This window comes from Sander lucioperca, chromosome 14, assembly GCF_008315115.2.
Source record: "Sander lucioperca isolate FBNREF2018 chromosome 14, SLUC_FBN_1.2, whole genome shotgun sequence".
Lineage (NCBI taxonomy): Eukaryota > Metazoa > Chordata > Actinopteri > Perciformes > Percidae > Sander > Sander lucioperca.
Window position 1 is genome coordinate 25,431,376 of NC_050186.1, and position 12,896 is coordinate 25,444,271.

At 41.9% G+C, this 12,896-nt stretch overlaps 1 protein-coding gene across 4 annotated transcripts in view; it reads right to left on the reverse strand.

The window, feature by feature from the left end:
- whrna (whirlin a) overlaps positions 1 to 12,896 on the reverse strand; it is a 217,923-nt gene that overhangs the window by 14,087 nt on the left and 190,940 nt on the right. For 3 of the 4 annotated variants that reach the window (XM_035991422.1, XM_035991420.1, XM_031277482.2), the window contains exons 6-8: positions 9,532 to 9,744; positions 7,122 to 7,343; positions 1,497 to 1,571 (exon numbers count right to left, since the gene is read on the reverse strand). In XM_035991422.1, coding sequence (XP_035847315.1) covers positions 1,497 to 1,571; positions 7,122 to 7,343; positions 9,532 to 9,744 — 510 coding nt within the window. The remainder of the gene's footprint in view (positions 1 to 1,496; positions 1,572 to 7,121; positions 7,344 to 9,531; positions 9,745 to 12,896) is intronic. The other variant, XM_035991421.1, reaches the window with a different exon arrangement.

Genomic DNA, 12,896 nt, shown 5'->3' on the forward strand with positions numbered 1-12,896 from the left:
TGTGACCATACTGTATGCATTATGGAGCTGAAATATTTAATGCACTAAATCAAATTCTGACTGAATATTCATAAATGAAATGCCAGAGGGCGCAATATTATTTCATCCATTAACACTGTTAACTGAGGTTTCAACTACTGAGAAAAAATATTCACAAGCTTAATATCCTAAAGAAATGCTTCACAAATGTAAAATTAGTTTAATAAGGATTTCTGGCAAAATGATGAATAGCTTTTGAGAATGTTACTCCAATTTCAGACATTTACTCTGTGTGAGGACATTGAGGTCTTACTTACTCTTCACCTTTTCTCACCTAAAGATTTATTAACAGTAGTTTTGGTTTTATTTGTCCAGGTCTTGATATATATGTCTTCTAACGGACTTTGGCTGCCACCCCAATTCAATGGAGGCGAATGTAGTTTAATTTGCGGTATTCCCAGAATTGAAAAATCACCTTTTAAATGTTCAATACTGTGAGAACAAAATGTCAATAGAAGTAAATGAGAAAACATGTTTTTGGTATTTTGAACTAAACAACCCTTTAAGAAAAAGACTTTACATCCAAAGGGAAATAAAGAAGTCACATTTGTTTAACTACCAACTTTGAACCCTGTGTATCTGAATGACTTTATAGTTACACCCCTAATTTGTAACATGCAGAATAAGTACAATCAAAAATAAAGTTTAAATCCAGGGTTTGTATTCTTTCTTTTTGATTTTACCTAATGTTCACTCACACAACTGTCTTAGACACCTGTTTAACCACTCCACCAGTTTTACTGACAATAACTGCCGTTTACAGCATCCAAACCAGGTCCAACATGTCGCTGCTTGCTGTTTGATTCCGCCAGGATCCTGTGTTTCAATGTAAGAGTGCTCAAACACAAAGTGAACAGTGGGATGGACACTGAGACATGAGTGGCTCACCAGCGTATGGAAAGAGACATAAAATGAGCATGAAAGAAAGTTTACAAAAGAAAAGTAAGGTATGATTTGAGTGGCAGGTAGCCTTGGATGACTGCAGACTAAAAGCTTTCTCCTTGACCTCCCTCTTGTCTCCTGCTGTCCAGGATAAATAGATAAGACCTCTTGATATGTCGTTGCTTTGGAAACTTCTTTTTCCCCACCTGAACCTTAAACTCTTCTTTCTTGCAGAGATGGAGAGGTAGAAGGAGAATTGCACATGTCAGGTGGCCTAGTGAAATAGTTTGTACCTTTCAACACAACAAAGACAAGATGAAGAAAGGCTACCCAGACACTTACTCTCCCAAAGCTCAACTTGTGTTTCTTTTACTTGTTCTCATTTGGTGCAACCACTTGTTCCACTCCACCTCTGTCTACAATACATAACCTGCAGGTCAGCAACATCTCAAGTGCCTCCATCACCCTTTTTTTTTTAACTATTTTCTTCCCACCCCTCCTAACTTCTTCCCCATGTCACAGCCATCTTTATCAGGCCAAAGCAGGGACTTTCCCTGCCTGCCTGCCGGGCTCACCAGAGAGATGTCGGTCAGCAGCGTGTTTAGACTCTCTGGAGGAGGATCCTGATTACTCTCCACCACGCTGTCGTTCTGAGAGACGCAGGAAAGAAATGGAGGAAGAGTCAGGTGCAGAGGTGAAAGAGATAGAGGGAAGGGAGATGAAAGAGAGCAAAGACAGAAAAAAACAGAGAGGGAGGGGGGAAGAAGAGAGGGATCAGAGTGAGTGACAGAGAGAAAGCTTGTGAGCAGATGTTAAACACAGATGTGCGTTTGTCCCAAAACAAGCAGGTCTACTAGAGAAAAGGAAAGATGTCAATATCTGCTCACATTTGCTTGTCAATCTTAAAGTTTATAAGTAAGGAAAGCAAATAAGATGCACACAAACACGGCTATCATGTCTCCTGGCAAAGCAAAACACGCATGCTGGTAAATCGATAGAGACCCATCAGCTTTCAAAGCAGGATTGGGCAGCTCAGTCCCACCGGCGTGGCGGAGAGGAGGTAATTTGCAGCAGATCTGTGAGGGATTTCAGAGCAGAGGAGCTGAGTTCAGAGAAACCGTGCCCTTCATTTAACTCTGCCACTAAACCAAAACAAAAGCCCCATCAATTCAGCTTAATTACCCCTCATTGCTGCACAGGGAGCACTTACAGACAATTTATTTATCACAATCGACTTTCTACATGCCGAGATGTTGCTCTGCACTGTAAGCAGTCAGAGCATGCTGTATTTGTGTGTATGTGTGATTGTGTCTTCCACAGTGTGTGTGTGTGTGTGTGTGTGTGTGTGTGTCTCTCTATGTAAGCCTGTGTGTCTCAGTCTACCCAGGAATCATATCAGGCAATCCTGCAGAACATGATTTACATCCAACCAATGCCAACGTTCAGTGCACATGCAGGAAGTAGTGTGATGTTTATAGGTTATGGTAAAAAATTGCGGTATGGAGGTGGTGTGTAACATGTTTGACGGCTGGGATCAGAATGAGATCTGCTGGCAACTAAAATCTGCCCTGCATAGTTTGTTATTGTGGAAAACAACCGATCCTGCGTCTGTGACTCGTCACGATGAAAAGACAAGGATGTTACAGTTTTTGGCCCTTCTCCTGCATAGTGTCTACCACATGCTCCGTGACACCTCGGATGCAACGGTTGTTGACATTCCTGATCCTGGAGGTCGGTGCCTGTCTGCCCCTGATATCCCTGTTGACAGACTGCAAGCTATAATTAGTTCTACGTGTCGTCTGACATGTCTCTCAGCAGGACTGAAAGGCGATGATCACTAAACTGACATAGTGACCATCATTAAAGACAAATGGGATACAATCCAGACTAAACAGCAGCTCTGATTTATTTTATTTGAGTAGTAGCAAATGACTCGAGGACCTTGACAGGATCACAGATGTTAAACTGCATCAACAGTGGAAGCAATTGTGATTAATAACACTACTTAAAAAGTATCCTAGTGTATGTGTATAGTTTTAAACTTGTGTTCCTTGCCGTTGAATTGTGAATCACTTTGTGCTGCATTTTGTGCATGAAAGGTGTTATATAAATAAAGTTCATTCATTCATTCATTCATTTATACTGATCTGCCCACAGATACATGATTGTGGAAGGTGATTTGTGGCATCTGGCAGTCTTGCAGTGTTTTGACTGGGCAAGGCCATGGTCATACATAAAATAGGACTGTGTTGGCATGGCTACAGGTATCTGTGAGAAGTTGAAATAATAATAATAAGAGTAATACTGTTGCTCCATCAGTGTAAAGGCTTATGAGCAGTGTTGGGGAGTAACGGAATACATGTACCGCCGTTACGTATTCAGAATACAAATTATGAGTAACTGTATAAATAGTTGGTATTTAGAATACAGTTACATTGTTGAAATCAATGGATTACATGACGATACTTCGTTACCTTCAGGAGTTTATTCACTCTCTGAATAAATTAAGGCAACTCCATGCATTTCCCACAAGCCCCAATATGAAAATGAAAAAATTAGCTATTTGTGAGATCACTGATAGAGGTAGAGATGGAGCCGGAACCGGCACAACAGAGCCAGGGCAGGAATGCGTTTCTATCTTGGAAATTCAAACAGCATTTCATATTAAAGAAAGAACAGGGAGAACAAAATATAACTGTTCAGAGCAACCTCTGCTTGCCAGCAACCAACCTCCTTTCAGCGTCCAAATTACTCCACCTCCAACCTGAAGAAGCATCTTAAAGTAAGTTATTTTTTTTAAATTAGCTAAGGGTAGTTGTCTGCTGTAGTTTTACTGGTCACCTTGCTATTTTATAGTTGATGTGCGACTTTACATTCTCCTACGTGCTGATATACTCGCCCCAGAGCCATAGAAAGACTGACTAGCCCCGTTTGACATGTTAGCTAGCGTTAGCTAAAATTAGCTCGTGGTAGCTTAGACTGCGGTTAGATTTTTGTAGTATGCAGTTTGGGACTACAAATATAAAAATCTATCTGCTTGTTCAGGTACACATTCAGCCAGTTGGAACAGAAGAACACAACACAATAGGCCTGTTTAGTAAGCTGTATGTGATGGCCACATTCCTACACTTATAAAATACAATTCAATGTGGAAGTAATCCAAGTATTCAGAACACGTTACTCAGACTGAGTAATTAATTAATTAATTACATTTTTGGGCATGTATTCTGTAACAGAATACGTTTTGAAAGTATCCTTCCCAACACTGCTCATGAGATGCCAAAAGACTGCACAATAGGCTTGTCGGTAGTCTGTTACTCGGTGGTTGGGCATACACTGGCGTTTTGCTTTTTTCTTTAAATAAAAATAAAAACCATTTAGTTCAGTTTCGTGTATCAGTGCCCATGTTCATTAAATAATAAAAAAAAAACTCTTATTTGTAATACTAAAGGTGCATTCACACCGCCTACAGTCATTTCAATGAGGGAAAGGCAGCAGAGGGGAAGTGGTTTTGATCACGGCGGTAGGGTTATGAAGGTAAGGTCTGGCTATACCAAACATACAATCCCGGATAGGAGAAACAAACTTTCTGGGTTTACATTTCTTTAAACCAATCATATTCGTCTTGGGCGATTAATTCCGGACGCAGCGACGCTTGCTCTGCAAAATAGTCTCGGGAAGGAACTTGTTTTGGTGGAACGTTTGTACGTCCGCAAAAGAAAACACCACATATAATATTAAATGAAGTTAACTGTTCACACAATACAGTAAGATGAGCTATTTAAATTAGCTGGATACATGGTTATCTTGTTATTTGCTCCAACCAGTGTATCGCCGTGTGTATTTTCTCCACAGCAATCCCTCCAATCTGTCCCAAAACGTCCCAGTTAGTATATGCCATACACATATTCTTTGTAAATCTTTACAATCATTACCCGAAAGAACAAAGCAGGCCTGCCTGGTTGCAAGATCTAAATTTTCTTCAAACCTTGCCATTTTCAGCGTGTAGCTTGCTAGCTCGAAGGTTATTGTTGTTTACTGAAGTGAAGGGATTTTGAGGATGGCAACACACAGAGAACAGAAGGTGAAATGTTCTTCCATTGATCCGGACTAGGAGTTTATAACACGTGGGAAAATGTCCTCACCGTGGCATCCCCACTGCACAGTGGTTTGTTATACTTCATCATGACAATTGTGGCATACACACTAGTATTATGGCACGGCATTCTACCTGGAATGTATTTGTTCTGATTGGGTCTGTTTGAACGCAGCCTGGAACACAGAAGCCTTTTGTTTTCACAACCCGTCTCAGGGTTAAACTTGTTGCCTAAACTTAACCATATATCAATATATACTGATGTTTGTAGAAATAATCTGATAAAACATTTCATTGAATTTAAAAAAAACATTAAATGTCATCTGAGGTTTTGCATAATCATCCAACAAAACGTTGTGTTTATCCAGCAAGCTAAAACTGCGTTTGTGTGTCTATCTCCATAATGTGTGTATGTTTGTGTCTGTGTGTGTGCACATGCATTGGTATGCAGTTGACTGTATACCTGGCTTTGAGTGTGGATAGAAATCCAGTGTTGTTATCCTCCCAAACCCACCCAGCTCTCTAATCTGCTTTACACAGCAGTGGTAGCAGGCACCCATGGGTCACACACACACAAACACACACACACACACACACACACGGGTGGAATAAAGACTAACACACACAGACACACACCCTCACACATGTAAATGTCGCTTCTCAGAGGGAAAGCAGAAAGGCAAAGAAAACCCACCAGAGGCATCTGAAAGAGGACTGTTTGTTGAAAAGATCTGCAGACAGTCAACAGCTTATCTCCGCTGTCAGTTTAGTCATTGTATGTATGTGTGTGTGTGTGTGTGCTCATCTGTGCAATCAGTCGTCTACCTTATCCACAACCAAACACTTGACTTGCTGACTCATTTACCACATTTCAACACTTTTGGTTTTAAATTGTTGGCACGTGTAAACTAGACTGAACTAAAAGGTGTCCAGTAAACCACTGATATGACGAACATACACAGAACAGAGGAGCAGGGGCAGTTGTCTCCCAATTTAATTTAAACCCTGATCAAATGAAAATGTAATAAAGGGATAATTTGTTATGCTTCACTTCAGATTGTTTCACTAAAGGGCTAAAGCAGAGTTAATGTGCTTTGCTGTAGTGAAGAAGCATTGGATTACACAGCTAAAACAATAGCTCCCCTAAGGATTGGCGAAAGTATGTCATGACAGAACTGTATAATAGGCTCATTGGTCTCACAAGTCTCACAAAAGCATATGTTTAATTAATGTAATGTGTCTATCCACCTGTTTTATGCACATACAAAAACAAAGTGAAACACCACCAGAAAAATCTGTTATTTACAACACTTGTCAATATACTCAAAGATGATTTTTTTCTCTCTCTCTGTAACAGTGATCTCATCCAAACAAAAACAGCCACAGATTTCCTGTACAGTCACAAAACACACACAGCCTATTAGGACTGTAGAGAGTTATTGTCCAAATCAAAGTAGAGAAAGGAAAAAGAAGAAAGAAAAAAAACACTGCAAACAAATTCACTGCAAAACAGCAAACCAAGGTGAGAGTCGGAGTGTATGTATGTATGTGTGTGTGTGTGTGTGTGTGTGTGTGTGTGTGAGCTTTACACCTCCCTGTTTAGTGTGTGTCCTGTATGTGTGGTTGGAAAGCATTCATCAGTTTCAGCAGAGACTCCTACCTCCATCATATCTATCAGCCAGAGCAGCCTTTCCTACAGAGGGGGAGAGGGGGACCAGGTTTTTGGGGTGAGGTTGGGAGTGAGTGGTAGAGTGAGATGGATGAAAAACACAACCTATCAAATATCAGCTGAAGGACTTTTCGGATTCAACAGGAAGGCACCGAAACGTGTCTTTGTTCAGCCCATCAAAGTCCACAGCAGACTCTTTTCTACAGCAGAATCCATTATAATCCATGGAAATAACACACTACCTCTCTGCCTCAGCCTCTCTCTGTCACACACACCTACACACACGCGCGCATAACTAAAGAGAGCTTCCATTTTATCCCCACAGTATCCATTTTATATTTCCATGTACCCAATAACTCTCAAATAAAAAAACTCAGGAGTATACATGAAATCAAGAAGAGCCAGACTGTTATCCGACTGGTAAATCCAGCCTACCCGTGCAGAGCTGAGGGTGGTGTTGGTCATGAAGCTGGCTGAAGACGAGGTCAGGGTGTCTGGGTACGACACCATGGACAGGGAGTCTGGTTGGAGCGCCGTGGCTCCAGCTGTCCCCTGTCGCGCTTTTAGAGCCTGAATTTCCCGTCTCAGCACCAGCCCGTCAAAGTGCTCCAGGTCCTGTGGGGTCACCAGACCTCGCACCTCTGACAGCAGAGAGAACTGGGGGGGGGGGGGGAGGTACAGAGGGGGAAGACACAAGAGGGAAGGCAAAGGTATGAGGTAACAGACTTGGTGGGTGGGTTCTTACTAAGATTAACCTTAAAACAGGACCGAAACAAGTGCACCTAGCACCAAATGCTTGCTCTTGTGGGAATTGTTGCATCTCTGTTAATTATAGTTCTAGACCTACTCCATCTGTAAGGAGTCCTGAGATAACTTCTGCTACGATTTGATAGTATAAATAAAATGTAATTGAACTGAATGAAACCACTGTTTGTCGTAAACTGTAAACCTTATTTTAAACTGAACAGGTTTTAAGCCTTTGTTTAAATGTTGGTTTAATCCTCTCCAAATCCAGATTAAAATCAGCTCTGATCAAGATTGAACTAGTCTCTCATTGCCAGACCTTCCTCCACAGCGCTGCGGAGGAGGGTCTGGCTAGTCCACACAGCATTCTGGGATGGGAGAAAAACATGCTCTGGTTTATTGGCCTTTCATTAAACCAATCACAATCGTACAAGGAACTTGTTTTGGTGGAACATGTGTACGTTCAAAAGTTGTTTAGTCGTGCAACAGAAAACTCAGATTGGACAGATAGTCTAGCTAGCTGTCTGGATTTACCCTGCAGAGATCTGAGGAGCAGTTAACCATAGTCCTCAGAAATCCACCGGAGTTTAGAATGTCAACACAAAGGAAGAGGAAGGTGTCGGACATCTGGCCCAAATGAGTGACATCTGGTGGAATTTCTGGCGGCAACGGAGCCATCACGGAAAGGAAACGTTGTCGATATAGACTCAGATTGAACAGTTGCTGGGATGGTTGAACTTCAATATCTGCATTTGTGAAATGAGTGAAATAAGTGGAAACTAAACCTCTAAGAGAGAAGACACACCAGCCCGATAATTGGGCGTCGGGCCGTCTGGCGAGGTCCGTGACTTGAGTCTGTTCGGTGTGTCCCGTGCCGTCGGCCGTCCGAGGAGCCGTCGGCATTCATTTTGGCTGACCCAACATGTTCAGTCGGGGACAGGGCAGTCGGGACTCACCCGGAAATGGGGAGCGGATGAGCCGCTCAAAATCTGACGAAAATCTTTTAAACTGACCTTTGTCAATCTGAAATGAAGACAGATTCAGAAACTGCATGGTCTATTTCTCGCTTAAAATGTTTTCAGAAACACGTTTCGGTGAACTATTTTAGTACAATATGAGATCGTATTCTGAACAAGCCGCCATGACAGTCTGGCTGTGAATTTCCGAATCAGCTGCTGGTTTTCATTTTCTGGGAAATAATCAGACTGTTAATTGAAACTATACAGAGCAGCGCCGCCTGCTGCTATGGAGACGTATTACGTTTCGCGCACGCGCAGAGCATACGCTCAAGTCGGCGTCGCCTCAGTGTGTTCTGAGGCATTTTTTGGACCTCGGGGAGCCGACTGATCAGTCTGACTGGCTTTTCTGCCGACGGTCGGCCCATCTGGTTGGTGTGTCAGGGCCCTAAGAACAACTCAGGAACAGTCCAACAGCTCAACCATAAGAGTGTTTTTTAAAGAAGAGAAATGTGTGTGTTTAAACGTAACCAGCTAACGCTCAGTATTATTATTAACTTTTTGGTGCGAACAACACTTGCTTGTAGGAGTAGCAGTGACCTATTTTTGGGCTTTTCACATAAATCTGGCACCAAACTGTATAAGGTGATTTAAACGACGACTTTGGTTTAAATCATTAAACTGAGTTTTGTACAATGCTGGTGGGAGTAAACTAAATCTTAACCATGATTAAATCCTACTCTTATTTTAGATGAATTCCTTTTGTACAATACAAAAAAACAACCCATCCAGTAAGGAATTTGTACAGAAGTTCTGAATACAGTATAAGGCAGCTGGAGAAGCTTTCTGTGGGTGTGTGATACAGCAGTGTACTTGAATAATCCGAAATAAAATGCCTTTGATTTATTGTGTTCTTTACAAGGTGAACTACTGCAGACTGTGAGAAAATCAAGAGACTTGTAAGAGCCAGAGATGAAGTAAAAAAACTAAACAGTAAAAAAATAAATCTCACAAGGGCTCAGAAGCTTCAATTCAAACCTTGCTGCAATCTCACAGAGAGAGAGAGAGACTGTCCAAGGGTCTGCACACAAGAAAAATGATTCTTTTGATCTTTCCTTTCTCAAACAAGCCTCCTGGTCCTTTACCTTTGCGTGCGTGTTGAGCAGCTCGAACAGTGCCACCACGAGCTGCTCCACACCGATGTGTCCGTCCCGGTACTCCTCCACGTAGTAGCCCATGGTCTGCCGCTCGGCCTCCGTCAGCAAGTGGCGCGCCTGCTCCTCCAGCATGGCCCGCGACTGGTTCACCAGGCTGGACAGGGTCACCTGTGACCCCGCCACGCCTTTATAAAACCCAGGCTGGTGTAGATGGAGGAGAGGGGAAGAAAAAGACAAGAGATAGAGAAGACATGATTTTTTAATGCTTTTGAAATGAACTTTTAAAATGTACTTATTTTATTGATTTTATTATTTTTTTATTTTATGGGTGAAAGAGTGGGAGAAAAAAAGATGATGAGGAAGAAAATCGAAGAGGTGAAGAACAGGTCAGGAAAAGGATTGGCAGCGGCTGTAATGTAAGATGTTGTAGAGAAACAGAGGATGACGGTTTAGAGAATGATGAGAAGGAGAAGGAAAAGAGGAGGATGAGGGTGGAATGGAGGAGTGAAAAAATGAGAAAAGAATCAAGAGAACAATACGGAAAAAAGGAAGAGTGAGGAGGAAGAGGGATTGTCGAGTAGGAGGGTGAAGGAGATGTGATGGGAAGGTTGTGAGGAAGAATGGGAGAGAGGGAAGCAAAGATGAGGAAGGTGAGAGTTTAATGGACAGGATGGAGGATGTGGAGGATGAGGACAGGCAGATGTGGTGGTCGATGAAACCACAGAACATAACGATCGCAGTTTTAAACTTGGCGCTAACGTTGTGAAACGGTCACAGTTTGGTTATGTTCAGGAACCAAAACTACTTGGTTATGTTTAGTAAAAAGATTGTGGTTCTGGTTAAAATCAGACGCTACTTCAATTCCAGTTACGCACAAGAAGCACATTGTGATGTAGCTCTGTTTGTTTCGTAAAGTTAAAAAAAACTAACCTTTTTTTTTTTAATATATACAGTGGGGAGAACAAGTATTTGATACATTGCCGATTTTGCAGGTTTTCCCACTTACAAAGCATGTAGAGGTCTGTAATTTTTATCATAGGTACTCTTCAACTGTGAGTGACGGAATCTAAAACAAAAATCCAGAAAATCACATTGTATGATTTTTAAGTAATTAATTTGCATTTTATTGCATGACATAATTATTTGATACATCAGAAAAGCAGAATTTAATATTTGGTACAGACACCTTTGTTTGCAATTACAGAGATCATAAGTTTCCTGTAGTTCTTGACCAGGTTTGCACACACTGCAGCAGGGATTTTGGCCCACTCCTCCATACAGACCTTCGCCAGATCCTTCAGGTTTCGGGGCTGTCGCTGGACAATACGGACTTTCAGCTCCCTCCAAAGATTCTCTATTGGGTTTAGGTCTGGAGACTGGCTAGGCCACTCCAGGACCTTGAGATGCTTCTTACGGAGCCACTCCTTAGTTGCCCTGGTTGTGTGTTTCGAGTTGTTGTCATGCTGGAAGACCCAGCCTCGACCCACCTTCAATGCTCTTACTGAGGGAAGGAGGTTGTTGGCCAAGATCTCGCGATACATGGCCCCATCCATCCTCCCCTCAATACAGTGCAGTTGTCCTGTCCCCTTTGCAGAAAAGCATCCCCAAAGAATGATGTTTCCACCTCCATGCTTCACGGTTGGGATGGTGTTCTTGGGGTTGTACTCATCCTTCTTCCTCCAAACACGGCGAGTGGAGTTTAGACCAAAAAGCTCTATTTTGGTTTCATCAGACCACATGACCTTCTCCCATTCCTCCTCTGGATCATCCAGATGGTCATTGGCAAACTTCACACGGGCCTGGACATGCGCTGGCTTGAGCAGGGGGACCTTGCGTGCGCTGCAGGATTTTAATCCATGACGGCGTAGTGTGTTACTAATGGTTTTCTTTGAGACTGTGGTGCCAGCTCTCTTCAGGTCATTGACCAGGTCCTGCCGTATAGTTCTGGGCTGATCCCTCACCTTCCTCATGATCATTGATGCCCCACGAGGTGAGGTCTTGCATGGAGCTCCAGACCGAGGGAGATTGACCGTCATCTTGAACTTCTTCCATTTTCTAATAATTGCGCCTGTTGCCTTCTCACCAAGCTGCTTGCCTATTGTCCTGTAGCCCATCCCAGCCTTGTGCAGGTCTACAATTGTATCCCTGATGTCCTTACATAGCTCTCTGGTCTTGGCCATTGTGGAGAGGTTGGAGTCTGTTTGATTGAGTGCGTGGACAGGTGCCTTTTATACAGGTAATGATTTCAAACCGGTGCAGTTAATACAGGTAATGAGTGGAGAACTGGAGGGTTTCTTAAAGAAAAACTAACAGGTCTGTGAGAGCCGGAATTCTTACTGGTTGGTAGGTGATCAAATACTTATGTCATGCAATAAAATGCAAATTAATTATTAAAAAAATCATACAATGTGATTTTCTGAATTTTTGTTTTAGATTCCGTCTCTCACAGTTGAAGTGTACCTATGATAAAAATTATAGACTTCTACATGCTTTGTAAGTAGGAAAACCTGCAAAATCAGCAGTGTATCAAATACTTGTTCTCCCCACTGTATATATATATATATATATATATATAAACGGGACACAAACCCTGCTCTCCTAAGTGAAAGTCCTGTGTTTGACCCATCCGCCACCCCAACCTGCCTCCTTGTGCAGAATTTGGCGCTCTTATATCATGTCACATTACGATCTGCTTTGCTCCAGTCGCAATTATTACAGCCACTAGTGGGCTCCACCACTATAAACGTAAAGTAATTGCTGCTTGAACAAATGATTTCTGTGGGCGTTTTTCGGGGGGAGGACAGTCTCGGAGGGTTAAAGAGAACACAAAGACAGGAACCCGATCAGGGGGGACAGAAAAAGAACAAGAATATTAATTCAGGGTACCCCCAGGATCCTCTAACTTAAATTTTTAAGACCTTTTTAATACCATTTCAAATTAAATTCAATGCCAACTTCGTACCCATTCCGACAGATGTATGAGATGAAAATGTAAAATCTGTATACATTTTAAATCCTAGAAAATAATTATGTACAAGTAGGCTACTTGTATTAAAAAAAACATCTTATATAAATTATCAGTCATATTTAATACAATTTATTGGATTATAATATAATCCAATAAAATAAGTTATATTACACTGCATAATGAGCACTTTTACTTTTGGTACTTTTCTACTTTTACTGCAATACATGATCTGAGTAAGTCTTCCACCTCTGTAAATCACCAACAACAGTCGTGCATGAATAACTGCAGAAGTGTTTAACACTGAAAACACACAGCTCAGTTCAGCGTTTAATTGCAGCTCTGCTACAGTAGCAGATAACCTTTAATTACCTTTTATTACTTTTAG